The 20430-nt window shown below is 36.7% G+C and overlaps 1 protein-coding gene across 2 annotated transcripts in view; it reads right to left on the bottom strand.

Moving 5' to 3' along the window:
• Positions 1-20430, bottom strand: part of Lrrc69 (leucine rich repeat containing 69) — a 102272-nt gene that overhangs the window by 54844 nt on the left and 26998 nt on the right. Inside the window, exons 4-5 of one of the 2 annotated variants that reach the window (XM_003479980.2) lie at positions 12084-12279; positions 8087-8158 (exon numbers count right to left, since the gene is read on the bottom strand). The exons of the other annotated variant lie outside the window; for it this stretch is intronic. Coding sequence (XP_003480028.1) covers positions 8087-8158; positions 12084-12279 — 268 coding nt within the window. The remainder of the gene's footprint in view (positions 1-8086; positions 8159-12083; positions 12280-20430) is intronic. 2 annotated transcript variants of the gene reach the window in all.

The following is a 20430-nucleotide window of genomic DNA, read 5'->3' as shown; positions in this document are numbered from 1 at the left end:
ACTGACCCAGAAATATGCCTTAGTCAGGTTGGCACCATGAAGGTCAACCATCAGAGTACTGGAAGGTGAAACTGATTCAGGTCTTGTCCAAAGTAAATTATTGGAACCTAAGCAATGGTGTTTTGTTTTGTTTTGTTTTCAAAACTGTCAGTGTAGGATCACTTTGTAGAACAAAACTGTGAATTAATAGCACTATGAGGGTGAAATGTTGAAGGCAGGTAAATATTATCTAGATTTATTCATCTGACAAATATTTTTTGAGATTCAAGATACTGATAAAGAAGGTTTTAAAGGTAGGTTTTTCCTTCTCTTTAGAAGTTTACAGTCTAATGACAAGACATATTTGAAGAGAATTACTCCATTGTGTGGTCCAAACTATAGTGGTACTATGGGAAAATTGGCACTGACAGGCCATCTTGGACATCAGAAAGGTATTATAGGGCACGGGGACTTGAGTTAAGACTCACAGAATAAATAAACTCATATAGCATTTACAAGGTCAACATGAATAATCTTACCAATTATAATCTTACCAAAACATCCAATTCTTACTGAGTTTTGCTCTAGGATAAGTTACACGATATTACAGTGGTAGGAGCGGGATCAAGGGATGTTTACTTTGAGGTCACTTCCTCCTTCCCCTGTTACAACTTCCTTTTTCCTTTCCCAGTGCACACAAAAGAAGTTCCAATCAGCTGCTTTCACATCATCAGTGCCCACCCTAAGCGCCACCCCCAGTCAGAGATTATATGTATACACCATATCCCACCTTCCAGTCAGAGGAAGCCAGTCATGGACTCCTCTCCACGTCCTTGGAATAAAGGCTATTTTTACTTTATATTTCACTCTTTTGTCACGCCAAAAACTCTTTCAGTATGGTGCCATGTGACTCCGATGGTAGAGTGTGTTAGCTTCTAAAAAATTCCTTCCAGTTGGAGCTACCCTGCCTAAGAACCACCTATTTTTTCCTCCAGTACTATTTACTTGCCCCTGCTAATCTGCATGCAACAGCAACTTTCCTCACTCATCACAGGTGAGCTGCCCTCTGGGGTTTTCTGTTTCTATTCCTAAAACTCGCAAGCTTGTGTCAGAAAACCTATCCTGCCTTCCCTGAACAGGGATACCAATTTTCATGCTCCTTAGGCTGTACAGCCTAAGGCAAAACTGTTATTTTTGTTCCCTGGGACCCCACCCTGCACTCTTCGGAGAAGGCAGAGGAGAATGAGTGTTAGAACTTTCCCTGTCACACTTTCAATATAGGTGATGATCTCTTTTGTTGGGTGTGATTTGGAACAATTTTCACGTTCCTTGGGGGAGGAGCTAGAGCTCTTACATCACGAGGCAAAATTGTTCTTTTGGCTCATTTTTAATTCAGTCATGGGGAATACTATTTCCTGTCCCCCGAAAAACACACCTCTGGAGTACCTGATTCATAACCTTGGTGCTCTTGGCCTATAAAATGCTATAAAAACCAAAATGCTGATCTTTTATTTATGCTTTTGTCACAATAGCAACAAGTTGGCAGAAACCCTTCATTTTTAGGCTTTTTCACTTTAAGGACATGCCCTGTCTTATATGATGGCCCAAATACCTCTGGCTGGCTCTGCTCCACCAGGATCTCTCCCTTCCCCCCACCCTTAGATGATGCGGCGCCTGTCTTTACAATTCCTCCTCTGTATGTCCAAGACCACATCCTGCAGCTTTCTCATCCAGAGGTTTCTGTGCCCCCTACGCTGTCCTCTGCCCATCTGGCCTCTAATCCTTCCCATAACTTTCTTTCCCCAGTCTCCAATTTCTCAATGCCCTCCACCTGAGCTATCTATTCAGTCGGAGGATTCTTTGTCCTCTTCCCCTGCATAGCCATTTTCTCTAGGGGCTCACCACATGTGGTTTTGTATGTTCCAGCATTCCAGCAAGCCACATGGTTCTCAGCAGCCACCTTGCTGCAGCTCACATAAAGGACAGTCAAAACATAAATTAGGTTCCTTTTCTGCTATTCTTATTTCAAGATATCTCTATTAATCAATCTACAAAAAGGCTCACACTAGTCTATTTATTAGAGTTCAAATTGGCCTAATATATTTGAGTGCACTCTGATTTTGTAAGATGACTGTCAGTCTATATATCTGTTGTCTGTCCACTTGACTGCTCTATAAACAGCTGTTCCTTTTTATTTAACTTGACAATTTTTTCCTCCTCTTTTACATTTTTAGATCATTTAATCAAGGTTTACTTGGGTTATAGATTTAAAAAACATGCTTCCACCTAGGTTGCCAGCTGGTCAAAATGATGCTAGAATTGGTTAAACAAAGTCCCTTGGGATGAGGAGACATTGGACAGGACTTCAATGATGAATAAGAAAGTGGCCTTCTGGTAACTTTAATCAGTTCTTGTTCATTAATAGGAGGCCCTGATAATCTCCATAGCCTTAAAGTTCATATGACTAACACAATTCATTTTTGCTGATCTGATGATATATTCATGTCTTCAAATATAAAATTGGGATTGTTTATGATGGCAAGTGTTTTCTTTCAGATCTAAATGTCTGCCTTTTTCTTGTGCTCCATCCAGGAGATTCAGGTTGGGCCAACATGAGGTCACTAGTCAAATAATAATTTTTAAGCAAAAATTATGTAATGTATATGTTATACTTAAGAGATGCTTAGTGAGCAGTCCAAACAATGTCACAAATTTCTTCAGTGCTCAAATGTTAATGTTAAGCTTACTGCCTCTACTGCACTGTACTGTTATCAATCTTCTAGATGTTCAACAACTAAAATTAAGAGATAATTATAAATTCCTTTTAGATTGCTTTTGCTGGCATCCACCAGATCTTTTCCAGAAGTTATATGATGCATGTTGGGTTCATAATTAACTATATGCAGCTTTCATTAAATGACACCACAGCTGATCTCTCTCCTAAAAAGGTAAAATTAATAAAACAGACCATCCTCCAAAATCAGATGGCATTAGACATTGTAACAGCACAGGACATGCTTATGCAATTATAAAACCTAAATGTGTGTATGACAAATGAATGAAATGTCAGCTTCTGAAATTCCCTGGACCTTATCCTTATTCTCCTTATAGGAAGCCATTACTAAAATTATACTTATAAATACTATGTTGATTCTATTATTTGACTCCTGAATACTTAAATGAGTCTTTGCCTTTGTCTCCTTTAGACTTAAAGCTGTACACCTACCCAAGATAAAAACCAGATGTCTTGTGACTGTGGAGGAGACAGATACCTTCCACTGTGGGCCAGATCCCAAGCAAAAGGCTAAACTTGGCCCTCAAACCCCACGGGGAGACATTTTTAATATGGCTGTTCATGTCTTCAACAACAGAGATAAAAATCAAAAAGAAAAATAACAATCTAATCTTTTAGCAGTGGCACTTGGAGCTCCCAAGACAGAACAGCCAAAACAAGGCAGGGCTGCCGAAGCCCCTCCCAAACCATGCTTCCAGTATAACAAAGAAGGACACTGGACAAGAAAGTGCCCCAACCCTGTGTTCCTCTGGGCCCTTGCCCCTATTACAATTACAAGGGCCATTGGAAGAGTGACTGTCCTAGCTGCCAGAGAGTGCGTAAGTCATCTTCCAACTCCTTGCCCTCATAGGGGATCGCATCACCACCAGATTCTTCACTGACTGATCTACTCAGACTTTCTGCTGAAGATTGATGGGGCTTGGGCTCCACCCTCCATTAAGGTATCCTTCTCAGAGCCCCAAGTCCCATTGGAGGTCTCAAGTAAGATATTCTCTGTACTTGTGGACACAGAGGCAATGTATAGTGTTCTTCCTGAGTTTTCAGGCCATTATATTAAGTCCTCAGTCTCTATAGTGGGTGTTGATGGCCAACCTATGCAGCCTTTGCAGACAGGGCCTATTCCATGCAGATCCCAGGCTGTTCTTTACTCATAGCTTCCTAGCAATTTCAACATGTCCCACACCTCTTTTTGTAGAGACCTTCTTCGAAAGCTTAACTTCTCCTTTACCCTCTCCCTCCCCATAGCTCTCTGTCCTCTAGCCACCCTCACCATACATCCACAAAGCCATCCCCTCCTTTCTTCTCTGCCCAATCCCATAGTTTGAGATACCTCCAATCCCACCCACATTATCCACGCCATGCCTATTTTGACTTGTCTCAGATATCCTTCAATTTTTCCTTGTGTTCCCCAATATCCTATAGCTCTCAAACATTTACAGGGACTTAAATCTATAATCAAGCACCTTTTGGACAATGGTTTTCTTAAATCTACCCATTCATCCTATAATATTCCCATTCTACTGGTACTCAAGCCTGATGGGTCTTATCATCTAGTGTAGGACCTTACAGTAATCAATAACACTATTACCTCAATCCACCCAGTGGTGCCAAACCCTTATACCATGCTATCTCATATCCCTCCCTCCACCACTCACTTTACAGTTGTAGATCTTTAAAGATGCCTTTTTTTTTATCATCCCCCTACATCCTGATTGTCAGGATTCCTTTGTGTTTATGTAGACTGACCCAAACACTCTGAGATCTCAACAACTTACACTTGTCATCTCTATAGTAAAACCTCTTCTCAGGGACACATAGCACCCCCTTCCTTTCCTATTCATCAATTTCATGGGCAACTCCTAGTCAGGACTGTCAGGTAGATTTTACACACCTGCCCTGCCACAAAACTCTCAAATATCTTCTCACCTTTGTTTTTACATTTTCAGGATGGATAGAAGCCTTTCCTACAACCAGGGAGACTGCTGATGTAGTTACTAAAGTCCTGTTACAAGAAAACATCCCAAGGTTTGGTCTACCTCAGAGTATTCAGTTAGATAATGGTCCAGCCATTATTTCTCAAGTCACTCAACAGGTATCCTCAAGCTTACACATCATTTGATGCCTACACATTCCATACCATCCACAATCCTCAGGAAAAGTAGAAAAGACAACTGGCCTCATAAAAACACACCTTACAAAACTCATTTTAAAACTACACCAACCTTGGCCTCAACTTCTGCCCTTAGTCTTAGCCAAGCTCAGGCTCCCCAGGCTCCTACATTTTAAGCCTTTTAAATTTAGGTTTGGCAGACCATTCTTACTCCACAATCTTCCTACCCCCCACCCCAAAGTCTCCCTCCTCTCACTGCCTATATCCCAATCCTCTCCTTTCTCTGACACATATTATGACAACATGCTGATCTCTGCCTTCCCCAACCCTCTGAAGGGACTGAACCAGATCCTCCCATATTCCCAGGAGATCTAATTTATCTCAAATGTTCTAAATCCACAGGATTATAGCCAAGGTGGCACAGCCCCTACCTGATCTTCTTGGCAACCCCAACAGCTGAACTGCCATTCTGGCTCCACATCACTCAGGCTAAGCAGTGCCCTCCCAACCCTAAATCTAACCATCCTGAATGGTCATCTCATCTTCTGTCTCCCACCCATCTCCGTCTCACCAAGGCCTCACAGCCACAACTCTCAGGCTATCTCATGACTATCTTTTGTTATCCAATTTGGTTCCTAATCCCTTAAAAACATTCTATTAATTATTTATTTTACAGCAGGACTCTTGATAGTCTTTCCTAAAGACTCCCACATCATGCATAAAATCGTCTTCATGTTGTTCTACAAAACAACGCTCTTAGTTCTCTCTACCTTCAACTGTTTAGTTAACATGAGATCCCTATGGGTCTAGGCTCTTATCTTCCTTATAGTGACACAGCCCTCCCCACCTCTACTCTGTAATTTCCCAAATATGATTCAATCATCAGGCCTTATATTTCTCATGCCTCTTACTCTTTCCATCTCAACTCCTGAACCAGAGACAAGCCCTACCTATACCTTTAACCTTTAACTTTTAACATTGGGGAAATAATTATCTCTCATAAATTCACTCCTCCTAATCCCACACTTTTCAGATTCTATCTTACTGTGGCCCTGATGGAATGGCATATTTAAATCAAAGACACCTTTCCTTCTACCTCTCCTGAGTCCTTAAATATGATAGTGGCCTGCTTCCTCATAACACCTTGTCTCTTTGTTTTTCCAATCTAGGATATGGGCATTCACCAATGATAAAGTTGTCCTGGCTGAAACACCTGGCACCAGCTTCTGCATGGGCATCAACCATCATCCTGTCAATCTTCCTAAACCCCAATATGACACCCCCTTTCAGCAGGAAGTAGTAAGAGAGAGACTTTGCCCTTTTCCTAACAATAAAAAGATGATAATGAGAGTTTTGCCCTAGAATAAGTTCCAGGACATTACAGTGGTGGGAGGCAGGATCAAGGGATGTTTACCTTGAGGTCACTTCCTCCTTCCCCTATTACAACTTCCTTTTTCCTTTCCCAATGTGCACCAAAAAAAAAGTTCCAATCAGTTGCTTGTGCATCATCAATGCCTGCCCTAAGCACCACTCCCAGTAAGAGGTTATATGTATATCCCATACCCCACGTTCCCATCAGAGGAAGCCAGGCCACCTGTGGTCATGGACTCCTCTCCACATCCTTGGAGAAAGGCTATTTTTACTTTATACTTTGTTCTTTTATCACACCAAAAACTCTTTCACTTACCAAACATTTAAGACTGTAAATTTTGGAAACAGTATAGTGAATCCTTAAAAAAATTAAACATGGGTTCCTTTATAATTTACTAATACTACTTCTGAGTATATATCCAGAAGACATGAAAGCAGAAACCAGGACAAATATTTGTGTGCCCGTGTTCATATCAGGATTATTCATGGTACCAAAAGGAGGAAACAACCCCAGTATCCATCTTCAGATGAATGGATAGACAAAATGTGATAGACATAGATACAGACATAGACCTAGAAGTAGATGTAGACATAGATATAGATGTAGATACAGATGACATGGAAGATATAGATATTTTTCTGCACCCTAAAAGGTAAAGAAATTCTGATACATGTTGCAGCACAGATGAACTTTGAAGACATGATACTAAGTTAAATAATCCAGTCACAAAAGAATATATGTATGAGCCCTTTGCATAAAAGGCTGAGTAGTCACATACATAGAGGTAGAAAGAATAATGGTAGTTTCCAGAAGAGAGAAAAAAGTCTTACTATAAATTGTTGTCATTTCTATAATACTTATAGGACCTGAATTAAATGATAAATACTTACAGGACCTGATTTATTATACTATGTCTATGGGGAGTTTGTCTAATGGTTACAGAGTTTCAGTTAAAGGTGAAAAAGTCTTAGAAATAGATGGTAGTGATGGACAGAGTGAAAATCCTCAGTGTCTCAGATCATACATTTAAAATTATTAAGATGATAAATTTTATGTTATATGTAGTTTTACCACAGTGAAAACCATTATGTATATTTTAATAAATCATAGATGACACTTTTTTCATATTTCACTGACCTTCAGTATAAAACATTTAGGGAATGAAAAGATTGAAATACCAACTTGGAGCCCATAAATCAGAAAAAAATAATAAATGGATCAACAGGTTTTTTTCTTTTAGTGTTCTCTGGAATTAATGGACTTCTAATTAGTACCTTGAAAGTTCAAGTATGTTCACTTGGTTACAAAAATGCAATATGAAAAACTATAATTTCTTTCCTAAAAGTTAGAAGGTGCCACGATGAAATGTTTCTCAATTATTGAGGTAAATCAAGGTCAAAATTCACTTCCAAATGGAAAAAAGGGTGCATTTTTTCGTTGCTTATGGCTTAAAATCAGCTAATAAAGTGTCAACGTTGGATTAATTACAAAGGATAAAAATTTATGACTTGGGAAATAATATTTTCAAGACATCTAAAGTGACCAAAAGCAGTATGTAATAGCTAAAAAATTTTATCATAACTGATATGTTAAAATATTTATTATAGCAATCAGAGTTCACTTAGTTCAAAAAAGTTCAACAGACACCAAACACAAAGAGAAGAATGGGAAAGAACAAGTTTTAAAATTCTAGAATAAAGCCAAATTTTTAGTTGTTTATATAATTCAAGATTCTAATCACCAGGGCTTTACCTGGTTGCCTGTATTTTTCTACTTCCAATAGCATAAAGCAAATTATTTCTCAATTTAAAAAGAAGTTGACTCTACTTACTCCTGGTGGAAATATCTGAATAATATTTCCAGCTATGTCTAGGATTCTTAGTTTTTTTAGATCACAGATTCCCTGTGTCAGGAAACAAAAGAGAAAGTTTTTTAATCTAATGTCTAAAATCATAAGCATGTCTTTTAAACCCAAACTTGATAAAAGTGACCAACTTCTCCAATTACCTGATCGATTCTGCAGTACAGAAGATGACTCCTATAGACGGCCAAACATCTTGAGTTTTGTACTTCCTCTAACTACCCCAGGGCAATATAACATGTTATGAGAAAGACTAGACCTAAGATCAGATCTTACCCCTGACAGTTACTAAGTACAATTGTGGACAAATTTCTAAACTCTCAATATTTTTGATTTCTTCATTCATAAAATGGAAATACTAATAGAATGTCATATTTCATGTAGTTGTTAAATGGATTAAATGGGTTTCTAATCTTGAAAGTCCTTATTAAGGGGGTATGATATAATGAACCCTCAACAGACTTACCTAATATTAAGTAGAAAGAAAAAATAATTTTGGAATGCTATCTCGATAATTCATTATATATCCAACTTTTCCTTAGCACTATGCCACAGGACAATATTCTTTATCAAGGGAGTAAAACTGCATCTACATGTCCTATGTATCTATGCATAACCACAGTAGCTACTTGGTTGTTAATAGTACATCTGGGTTCTAGTATATCTACTAACAGAAAGATTAGTAGGGTTTATTTTTTTTCAAATAGAAATAGCAAGGCCTTTTACACTGAAAAGAATAGTATAATTTACTAAATGATTTTAATTTGTAAAGATATTACTTATATGAACCTCCTTTTCTCATGGCCAGTATTCTCCCTAGGAAATAGTACATCTCTGGTCATACAAACACCTTTCTCTTTTACCTCACTACATTTTATTATAGGTTGGATTCTCTGAAAGCAAATTCTTAGATGGAGTTTGACTACTGGAAGTTTTATAATGATCACCCTTGTAAAAGTCAGGGTCAAGAAGTAGGATTGGACAAGTGAAAAGTCAAAGTGGGATACAGACCTAACAGAACTTCACTGAAGTCTTTAGCATCAGGGAGAAAAGGCCAATTCTTTATAGCCCTTCCTTGGTAGATCACATATATAGGATGCTCATAATAGGAAAGGAGACCTCTCCAAGTAAAGCAGATGTGAGAGAGCTAATCACTGAAGCTGTCTGTTATTCTTATTCTTATATCTGGGCAGCAAGTCCTTAGAAAGGAATTGGCCATCTGCCATGCAGGTGGTCTTCTTAATTCCCATGTATCTTTCTACTGTCAAGATACTCTTATTATTGTGTTAGCCACAAAGATTTTCAGACTTCCCCCCAATATGTTCTCACTATCCACTAGTCAAAACATAAAGATTTCTCAACCTACTCAAACACACTTGATAATGCCACTTCTATAGTTACTGAATTTCTTTTTATTAATTTATTGTTACTATGACTGCAGTCTCTTATTGCCTTTGATATTTTTGTGTAGATTTTTAATCTTTGTATATGCACATTCCATACAAGTCTTGAATCAAAAATATAAAATTCACAAATAGATAATGACCCAGTTGCATTATGAAAATGTTTTTCAAAGATATGAAAGTATGGCAATATAAGAAAAATAATAGGGCATTTAGTATTATAAGGTCAGACGTCTTCCTGGAAGAAGTTTAACCTGAGACACCTTGATTATAAGAGACAGGGATTAACCCATTAGGAGGAGATAGTTATTTAAAATAAACCTGTAAGAAATCAAGAATGGCAAAAATCCAGGATGAGCTAAAAAAAAACTAAAGAAAAAATAGGTCAGATAATTAAAGATCTTTTATGTATATCCTACACATTAATTACTTCGGATTCTTTAGTTTTCAAGCCAACAAAAGCCTAACCATACCTAACAAATGGTTGAATTAACTAAGATAATAGAAAGACAAAAATTGATGTCTTTGTGTATGGCTGATCTAAGGTGTTCAATTTTATAATTATTTTTTACTTTTCTGATACCATCACCTAAGTAAGAGCCCCTAAAGAATGTCAACATAGACATCAGAATATCTGGGCTTAACTTCTATTCAGCAATTCCAGCACACATAGAAGACATTTATTTCCTATAAATCCAGCAAAGTTGCTTCTCATCAATGAAGTTTAATCATTTGAACAAATCACTATGCCCAAAGTGATGAGATACTTTAATTGACTAGGTCAGCACTAAGCATGCCTCAGAGGTTAACTGGGTCAGAAAGAATTTCACAAAGATAAATATCACTATACCATATTAAATGTCCAGGGACACAAACAATTATAGGTGCTGAAAGTTCGTGATAGGACTAACTAGCATTTATGTTTTTTAAAATGTGTATTTCTTGGAATTCATAAAGTCATAGTACTAGTAGTAATTTTAAGGACATACATTTAAGGCAGACACAAGAGCTTGTGTTCTTTTTCTGTCCTTTCTAAATTGTTACAGTAGTCTCCATTTCTTATTCTAAAATAATGATAATTAAAAAAAACCTATGTCATAGAGTTATGATTTATTTATTTGGTGCCGGGGATTGAAGGCACAACCTGGTGCTTACCAGGCAGGTACTTATGCCACTGAGCTAAATCCTCGAGTTATTATTAAACAATGTGATTCACAGGAAGATGCTTTACTGTTGTTATTTGTCTTCCTCCAAATAAAGTTTATGTTAATACATTTATGTTGTAACTTTAAGATATTTTACTTGTTAATAGGAATTAGAATTAGGAAATTTAAGAATAGCTAGGCATGATGGCACACGCCTATAATCCCAGCATTTGGCAAACTGAGGCAGGGGAGTCACCTGAATTTGAGGCTATCCTGGGCTACATAGTGAGTTCAAGGCCAACTTGAACTATGTAGTGAGACCCTGTCTGTAAAAAGCAAAAACAAACAAACAAACAAATTTAGAATGAAATATTTAAAATACATGTTGTCAACAACTTTGACATATGTTCACGGATCACATACACAGGTTTTTTAAAGGAAACACCATAAGAAAAAAAGTGTAAGTACTTTCCATTTGTATGTGGACTTTATCAACCTGCTCTTTTTTCTCCTCAATTTACTGTGTATCAAATTCCCTACCAAATTCACTTTCATAAGGAAGGAAAGTAAATCCATTGACCTATTCTTAGTGAAGAAAAATTCTCAAGCTGGAAATCTGAGGAAGGGTTAAAAACAGTGCCTTTGATAACAATTTGCCTGGTTCTAGGCACACTAAGTTTCCACAGAAGTGACTCCCTAAACCCACAATGCCAGCAGCAGCAGTGAGTTCTTACCATCCTAACCCTGAACAGCCAAAGAGGGTAGTATTGGTCCATAGAGGACTCATTAACTGGGTCCCTCTGGAAATGCACAGAACCGAGGTACCCTGCCAGAGAAGGTGCCGTAGGAATACTCCCTGGTACTAATTCTTGCCCTTTCCCTTCCTCCTAGTGTCTCTCACTGGCCAAATCCAGACAATCAGAAGAGAAAGGGACTCACTGACGTCTATACCTCAGAGCAGTCTAGAGGGAGATTGAGAACATCTATGGGAGGAAAAACGGGAGCACATATTCTAGCACGTATTCCAAAATCAAAAGAAATCTGTATTTTGTTTTATATATAGAGTTGCTCAGTAAAACATATAATACTTAAATTTAAATCTCAGACAATGCATGATTTTTAGTATAAGTACAGCCCATGCAACATCTCAGATATTACAAAACTAATCATCGGTTAACTGAAATTCAAACTGAAGTAAGCATATTGAATTTTGATTTGCTAAATATGGTATTCCTTAAAATAATCCAAACTAGAACCCCTCTTTATTAGGGGGATTTGGGAATTGAGTCTGTCTACTCTGAGTAAAAGTAATGGCTTGTATACCAACATCCAAAACTGACCCAAACCACTTGCTATCATAAAGAGATAAGTTCTTCCCCGAAACAAACAAACAATATGACAGTTCCCAATTTTGCTTACCTCTGGCAAAACCTCAATGTTGTTCCTGACCAAAAATAACTTCTGGAGCTTCTTCAAGAATTTAATCTCTTCAGGTATGCAAATGAGCTGATTGTAGTTAGAATGAAGCTCAGAAAGATGTTCAAGGAAACAAAGTTCTCTAGGAATGCTGGTTAGCTGGTTATGATTTATATTCAAGAGCTTAAGACTTTTTAATCTAAAAAAAAGTACACAAAGTATAGGGATGAAGCTCACAAGAACAAGAAAGCCCATTGTATAAACATGACTTATCAGAAGCTGTGGGTCATTTATTTTTGCAGTGACTTCAGTCACGTATCCCCCTCTCAAGCGGGATTGGTGGGGAGTGCCTGGCCTGTGAGATACAGCTGGCTGAGACCCAAAAGGCTAGCCCAACTCAGGTCCCAGCGCCTGGAGGTGCACCCTAGGGTCAAGTGGTGCACCCGTTGGTAGGTTAACCTGGAGGGGCAGGCCCAGCATAGCCTGCCCAGGTCTGTGTCTCCCTAGTACAATGCAGTGGGCGGGAACACCTAGCCAGCGCAATTCAAACAGACTGTGGCTGACAGGGAAGGAAGCTGGGCCTCCTATACACGCTTAAATATAAGGAACAAAGAATATGGGAAGAGGGAGCAACAAGAAAGGGTCCTCCACCCCCAATCCTGAGAAACAGGCAATAGCAGACATGGCACCAATAGACATAAAGCACTATCTCCAGAGCCTCATAGACTAGTTCAGAAATGAAGTGATTAGTGACCTAATGCAAGACATAAGCAGAATAGTTAGAGAAATGCTAAGCACTGCCCAAGAAAAAACAGATGGTGGAATGGAAGAACAGAAAAAAAGGGGAGAATTGTTTGATAGAGAAGATAGAGAAAACATAAAATACATGAAGCAGGTTTAAAGAGATTACCAGGAAACTAAAAACCCTATTGAAAACTGGCATAACAGCTTGAAAGAAACTAAGGACAGATTATCTGAACTGGAGGGCAGACTTGTAATATGGGAGCATGAAATGAAAAACTTCTTAAAAAATAACAAAAAAACAAACAACAACAATACAAAAACTAGAAGATGATAAGAGGATCTATAACTTAAGAATTAAGAACATAAGAGAAGAAGTGGGAACACAAACAAATGGACTACAAAAGCTATTCACAGAAATAATCCAAGAGAATTTCCCTAATTTAGCAAATGGTAAAGATACTCAGATATATGAGGCATACAGGACTCCAGCTACCTACAACCCAAATAGAGCTACACCCAGGCATATAATAATCAAAATTCCAGAAATCCAATATAAGAACAGAATATTAAAAGCCATCAGAGACAAGAAACAGATCACTTACAAGGGAACACCCATCAGAATTACAGCAGACTTCTAGGCACAAACTATCATATCACGAAGAGGGTGGGGAGAAATAATTCAAGCTTTGAAAGATAATAACCTCCAGCCAAGATTGATATATCCTGCACAACTGTCCCTAGAAATTGATGGAAAAACAAGGTGCTTCCAGGATAAAGAGGAACTAGGGGAATTTGCAACCACTAATTCAACTCTACAAAGAATACTGCAGGATAGTCTAAAAAAGGAAAATACCAAGATTCCAGAAATAGTGGCAGAGAGGCCACAATGAATGGAGCAGAAAACGAAATGAAGAAGACAAACTGACAACAAACGACAGAAAAAGAGCTCAACAGAAATGAGGCAGAGAAGATTGGAAGGTAGGAACAGCAATTTTGGAGAAAACATCATAATAGCTAGTGCTGATTTAGTATCATCTTGTTTTGAAGTCCCATCAAACTTGTATTCTTCTGTCTCCATTGGTCTTAAAAGGTTGTATCTTATTGGATTTTATTATATATGATAATATAAGCAAAAACTTTTATAGACAAGGAGTTTATATGGAAACCATTGTTCATTTTCTGTCAATTGGTTCTAAATACCCCGTAATAATGTCATTCTCTTGAATGGTTTTATAGTGTCTTGATATGTTTGGTGCTACAGTATACGAAGTTACACTCAAAGATTTCAAGGAAAGAGACACTATGGTAACTACTTTTATGTCAGGATATCTTATGGTGAAACACTATTTTGCTTAAATGGTCATGATTGGACCTCCGCTGTTCTGTTGTTATGCCCTCTTTTATCTCAATCCTCCTTTTTTTTAATTATTTACTTTTTTTAATTAAGGGAAAAATAAATAAATAATAGCAGGATACATCATAGTAACCTACTTTGATTTCCTATTAACTTGATTTAAAATCCTGTATTGCCCTCACCATCTTGTTTTGACTGATTTTTCTCTATTCTGCTTTGCTTGATAGTGCCAAGATTGAAAGTATAGGCATAACTGTGAAGACAATAAGAATCATTATGATGCCCATTCTGGTTGACTATTATTTTCTTTTAAAATCCTGTAATGTCTCCAATGCTTTGGCTTCATTCTTTACTGTTTAGTTCAATTTTATTATAACTGCCAATTCTTCTTAAAATAGCAAGAGGCAGTATGGTAACCATTGTTGATCACGTTATATTTTGTTTTTACATTATCTATTATGTCCATCCTTTTGATTTGACTGACTCTGTTCTGATATGTTGCATTTGGTTTTACTCTCTTCAAAAAAAAAGTAATAAGAACTGTGGGAGTAATAAAAACCAAAATGTGTAATTGCCATTGTACAAAAGAAAAGAAAAGAAAGTGCTCTAAAGGTTATAATGGCATATACGTTTAAGTGTATAAGATAGATAACCATATTACTGAGTGTTTTTCGGATCATTGAACAAAACTGTTTGCACTCTCACTGTTTGAAAGTTCACTTTATATTCTTCAATTTTGTAACTTGAACAACTATTTCTAAGATGAGAATATGTAATCTATTAACTAGTGATTTATTACTGTTTATTTTTTAAATTTTGTATTACTTGTACCCTTTTTCTGTTTTTTTCTTTTTCTCCTTAAAAAATTTTAAAAAAATAAAAATAAATTTAATGTTTAAAGATATTTTATAATTAAATAGTTACATTTTAATATATTCTGCAATCACTATCTAGGTTTAAGGAAAAGGAAATTGCGGGGTTGGGGATTTAGCTCAGTGGCTTAAGCACCTGCCTGGTAAATGTGAGTTCATGAGTTTACCCTGGTACCAGAAAAAAAAAAAAGAAAAGAGGAAATTGTATTTTCATTCTTTATTCATATACATTGGCTGCATCAAAGAGGAAACTAAAAGGAATATATATATATATATATAATTTTTAAGAACAAAGTAAGTCTTTAATTATAGTCTCACAGTAAAGGAGGAAGCCTTAACTCGCACAAAACAACTCTTCAGTGGTGGACACAACATATTGCTTATTTTCATGGAATGGAATCATACACAGCTGGAAACTACAGAGTATACTCTAGAAATCAGCAAATACCAGGAACAGAACAAGAAAAAGATAAAGATGAGCCTAAACACGTTAATCCTTTCACTGGGATCTGCTGACCCACAGCCAAAACCAAGGCTGGATCACATAATGGAGGTAGATTGTAGGCTGGGAGAAAAGGAAATGGAGCAGGCAGGGCAGGGGCCATATTGGGGTGCAGGCTTACAGTCAGGGAAGTTACTCTTTGTATTTACATGACAGCATCAGTTTGCTCTATTTCTCGGAAACACGCATGGAAAGAAAGCATATAGGCAGCAACAACCAAAGTAAATTGTGCTTAGTTGGTCTGAAAGACACAAAGATGAATCAGCCACAAATCTTGCTTTTTTGTGTATCATAATTTAGAAGAAGATATTAGGTTGTACCAAAAAGTTAACATAGAATATGCTAGGAGATAGAGAAAAAGATTAAGGAAATTTGAATTCATAATATGAAATGCACCTGAGGTATATCACGTTTTTTGGAAGAACTGACATTTTGAATTTGGCCCTGAATAATGTAACTTGTAAAAGAGGGAATACTAAACTAAGAAAATAGGAACAAAGGAGCAAAAGGTAATTAATATCATAAGCTGCAACTGTGCACAGGTGCAGGGAATTTAACTATCAGCAGAACCTCGAAGTTGTAATTATTTCTGTTACTTTATAAATGAGGAAAACAAAGAGTGGCAACCATTAACTTAACCAGCAGGCAATAGTGTCAAGATTCAAGCGCATATACATGTGCTTGCAAAACTAAGAGTGAAATTGAGGACATATAAAGAACTCAAAAAAATCAGTCCTCCCAGATTCAAAATCCAAAAATGGGCATCTGAGATAAATACACACTTCTCAGATGAAACAATAAAAACAGCAAATAAATATGGGAAAAAATGTTCAACATCACTGGCCATTCAAATGGTGCAAATTAAAACAACACTGAAATTCCACTTCACCCTGGAAAGAATGACCATTATCAAGAAATCAAGCAATAACACATGCTATAGGGGCTGTGGGGGAAAAGGAACCCTTGGTGGGAATGCAGACTATGGAAATCAGTGTGGAGATTCCTTAAAAACCTAGGATTGGAGGTCCCATTCAACCCAGCTATTCCCCTTCTGGGTATCTTCCCAAAAGAATTAAAAACATCATACCACACTGATATATGTGCACTCATGTTTATAACAGCTCAGTTTATAATAGCCAGATCTTGGAAACAACCTAAATGCCCATCAATTGAGGAATGGATAAAAAAGATGTGGTATTTTTATATAATGGTGTACTACTCAGCCATAAAGAAGGATAAACTGAAAAATTCTATAGGTAAATGAATGCAACTTGAGAACATACTCATTAGTGAAATAAATAAGACACATGGTATAAACATCATGTTATTTCATTAATGTGACAACTTGAAAGAAAAAAATGTATATGTGTATGTGTATGTATATAAAAAATTAGTTAATATTGCTATACTACTGATTTCTCTGAGTTCGCTAAATAAAAAGATTTGTACTAGTGTTGTGAGACACCTACATGCAGATGTCTTGTACTCTGGGTGAATGATTTGGGGATTACACTGCACAATGCATGCACCATTGTTGCCCCCTGACTGATATATTTTGAAATTTTATTTTCTTCTTTTTCCTTCTTCTCCTTCTCCTTCTCCTTCTTCTTTTTCTCCTTCTCCTTCTTCTTCTTCCTCTTACTCTTCCTCTTCCTCTTCCTCTTCCTCCTCTCTCTGTCTCTCTCTCTCTTTGTCTCTCTCTCTTTCTCTCTCTCTCTCTCTCTCTCTCTCTCTCTCTCTCTCTCTCTCTCTCTCTTTCTTTCTTCCTTCCTTTTTACCCTTGAATAAATTGGATTGGGAAAAAAGCTAATAGTGAAGACATGTTATGATGTAAAGTTGAAAGCTGAGTTGGAGTAATGATTGAATGAGGGAACTAAATTTAAAGAAGAAATCTCTAAAGCTGTAGGACAGTATTTCAAAACTGGAAATGGTCAAGAGTTTAAATGTTAAAGAGATATAATTCAAATTAACATTTAAAGCACTAGAACTAAAAGCAGAGGAACAACCTAGGAAGTCAATATTTTAAAAATATATTGTGTCTCTATTTTATAGGCACAGATTGGAAACTAAAAATTTAAGAAATTTACAGTGACACAGATTTTTATACTTTAGAAAATAAAGGATACAAGAGAACTTTCTATTGAAAGAATAATATAAAGACGGAAAGTAGAATCATATAAATCATCACTGAGAATATAAAGAGGTTCTAAATAAAATAAGTGATGAAGCTTATTTATACAAAAAAGAAAAAATAATGTTAATGTGTCATCATTATGTTTCCTAACAGATCTAAAGTTTCACGAAGAGATCTAATAAAAATCTCAATGATTTGTTTTTGATTTTGTTTAATTTGGTTTGGTTTGTTTTGATTTTACAATAATATAGAGATTGAACTCAGACTTCTTTGCTGACATCACAGTCCTTTTTATTTTTTATTTTGAGACAGGGTGTTGCTAAGTCACTAAGCAGAGTACTAAGATTACAGGTGTGCACCACCACACATGGCTACTCAATAGGCTTTTTTGGCAGGAAAATTGATAAATCAGTTTTTAAATTTGTATGTGAACTTAAGAGACCCAGAATAGAAACTGTCGTTTAAAGGAAAAGAGCTAAAACGAAAAGAAAATAAACCTGCTTTCAAATATTACAATTACAATAATCAAGAATTTTGCACTGTAAAAAATAATAGTGTTATGATTGTCTATGTTCCCTCCAATTTCATGTCACAGCCTAATCGCCAGTAGGATACCATGAGGAGACAGGATGCAATTAGATCGTGAGGATGGAGCCTCCATAAATGGAATTAGTGCCTTTGCAAAACAGGCCAAAGGATATTTATTGCCTTGCCCTTGCCACTATGTAAGGATACAGGGAAAAGGAGCCATTCTGTGGGCCACAAATGGGTCCTCATCAAATACCAAGTCTGACAGCACCTTGACTTTGACATCTCAGCCTCCAGAACTGTGAAAATAAATTTCCTTTTATGCATATGCTATTCGGTGTATGGTATGCTGCTATAGTAGCTCAAATAGACTTAAGCAGAAAATAAACCAGTGGAAAAGAGCAGAGTGTCAGTAACCTCTAAACAATCAACTGATCTTTGACGATCGACACAACTTAAATGAAAAACGGTAAGCCAGATGTGGTGGTGCAAGCCTATAATCTTAGCACTCTGATAAGGCAGAGGCAGGAGGACTGTTAGACATTTGAGACCAGCATGGACTACATAGTGAATTCAGAGGAAGCCTGGAATACATAAAAAGACCTTATCTCAAAAAAAAAATCTTTCAACAAATGGTGCTAGGATAATTGAATAAACGTATGGAGGAAACATGAACCTTGATCTTTGTCTCACACCTTGTACAAACATTAATTCAAGATGGATCATAGATTCGAACAAACACTAGAAGTTTGTCTTATAAAAGGAAATCTAAGATACGGTACTATCTTGATAACTTTGGGGAAGGCAAAGATTTCTTTAAAAGGCCCAAAAAGCTCTAATTATTTTAGAATTTACCATCAAACTTAAAAACTCCTGTTCATAAAGGTCATTAAGAAAATTAAAAGATAAGCCACATACTGGAAGAAAATATATTTGTCAAAGCTCTTTTATCCAAAATAAAGAAGATTTGCAATTTAATTAGAATAAACAACACAATTTGTAATGCACAAAATACTAAAAAGAGATATTTCACAAAACAAGTTATATAAATCATAAGAACATTAAAAGGGTACTTCACCTCACCGGATATCAGGAAAGCACAAGCTAAAACTATACTTAGATTTTATTTCACACCCACTCAAAGGCAAACATTTTTTAAATGCTGACTAGAATGTAAAATGGTACAACCACTTTGTGAAAGCATTGTCAACTTCTCAAAAGTAACATATACATGCACTCTAATATCTTCTGAATCTATGATTCCACTCTTAGCAACTAAAATGAGAAATAAACATTCATTCACAAAGACTTCTCCAAAAATATATATGATAACTTTATTTGTAATAGTTTCAGACTAGAAATGACCCAAATGTACATAAACAGGAGAAAAGATACATGCTATATGGAACACTACAACAAAATGCTACTCAGAATAATAAAAAAATACAAGTACCAATAAAACCAACAATAATATTAATCTCAAAAAACATACATAGCAAAAGAAGAATTGAAAGAGTATGAATATACTGTATGATTGCACTTCTTTACCATTAGAACAGGCAAAACTAATTTGAAGACATAGAAATCAGACTATTATTTGCCTACACGGAGTAAGAATTCAGCCCAGTGTGAGTCAGGGCACGTCTGTAATTCCAGTACGCTGGACAAGTGAAGCAAGAGAATCAAAAATTCTAGCCCAGCTTGGCAACTTACTAAGACTTTGTCTCAAACGAAAAAGAAAAAAAAGAAAGAAGGGGAGAGGAAGACAGAGGGGGGCAAAGGACGAAAGAAGAGAGAGAGAGGGAAAGAAAGAGAAAGGAAGAAAGAAAGAATGAAAGAGAGAGAGAAAGGAGGATGTACCTCAGTGTGAAGCCCTGGGTTCAATTTCCAACACTGCAAAAGAGAAGGGGAGGAGGAAGACAAGAAAGGAGGAGGAGATGGTAACGCTTCACTGGAAGGGAGAGTCTGTCAAAGTCGTCAAAGATGTGAAGCCATGTATTGTGCTTAATGCTTTTCCTAACTTCACCAATTAGTCACTCTTTTATCTCTGGAAAGGAGTTGAATGAGAAGAACTAGAATAAAATAACAGCCCATAATGATAAAAGCTAACATCCATCCGGCACTTATTCAACCCTAACCACCACTCCTGCATTAGCATATTTGAACCTCATAACATTATGTGGTAGGTACCATGTTTGTTGTGCAGATAAGAATAT

This window comes from Cavia porcellus, unplaced genomic scaffold, assembly GCF_034190915.1.
Source record: "Cavia porcellus strain 051 isolate PalLab524CR breed Dunkin Hartley unplaced genomic scaffold, mCavPor4.1 scaffold_10, whole genome shotgun sequence".
Taxonomy (NCBI): Eukaryota; Metazoa; Chordata; class Mammalia; order Rodentia; family Caviidae; genus Cavia; species Cavia porcellus.
Note: the sequence above shows the minus strand (reverse complement) of the source record. Positions and strands in the feature narration are given on the sequence as shown.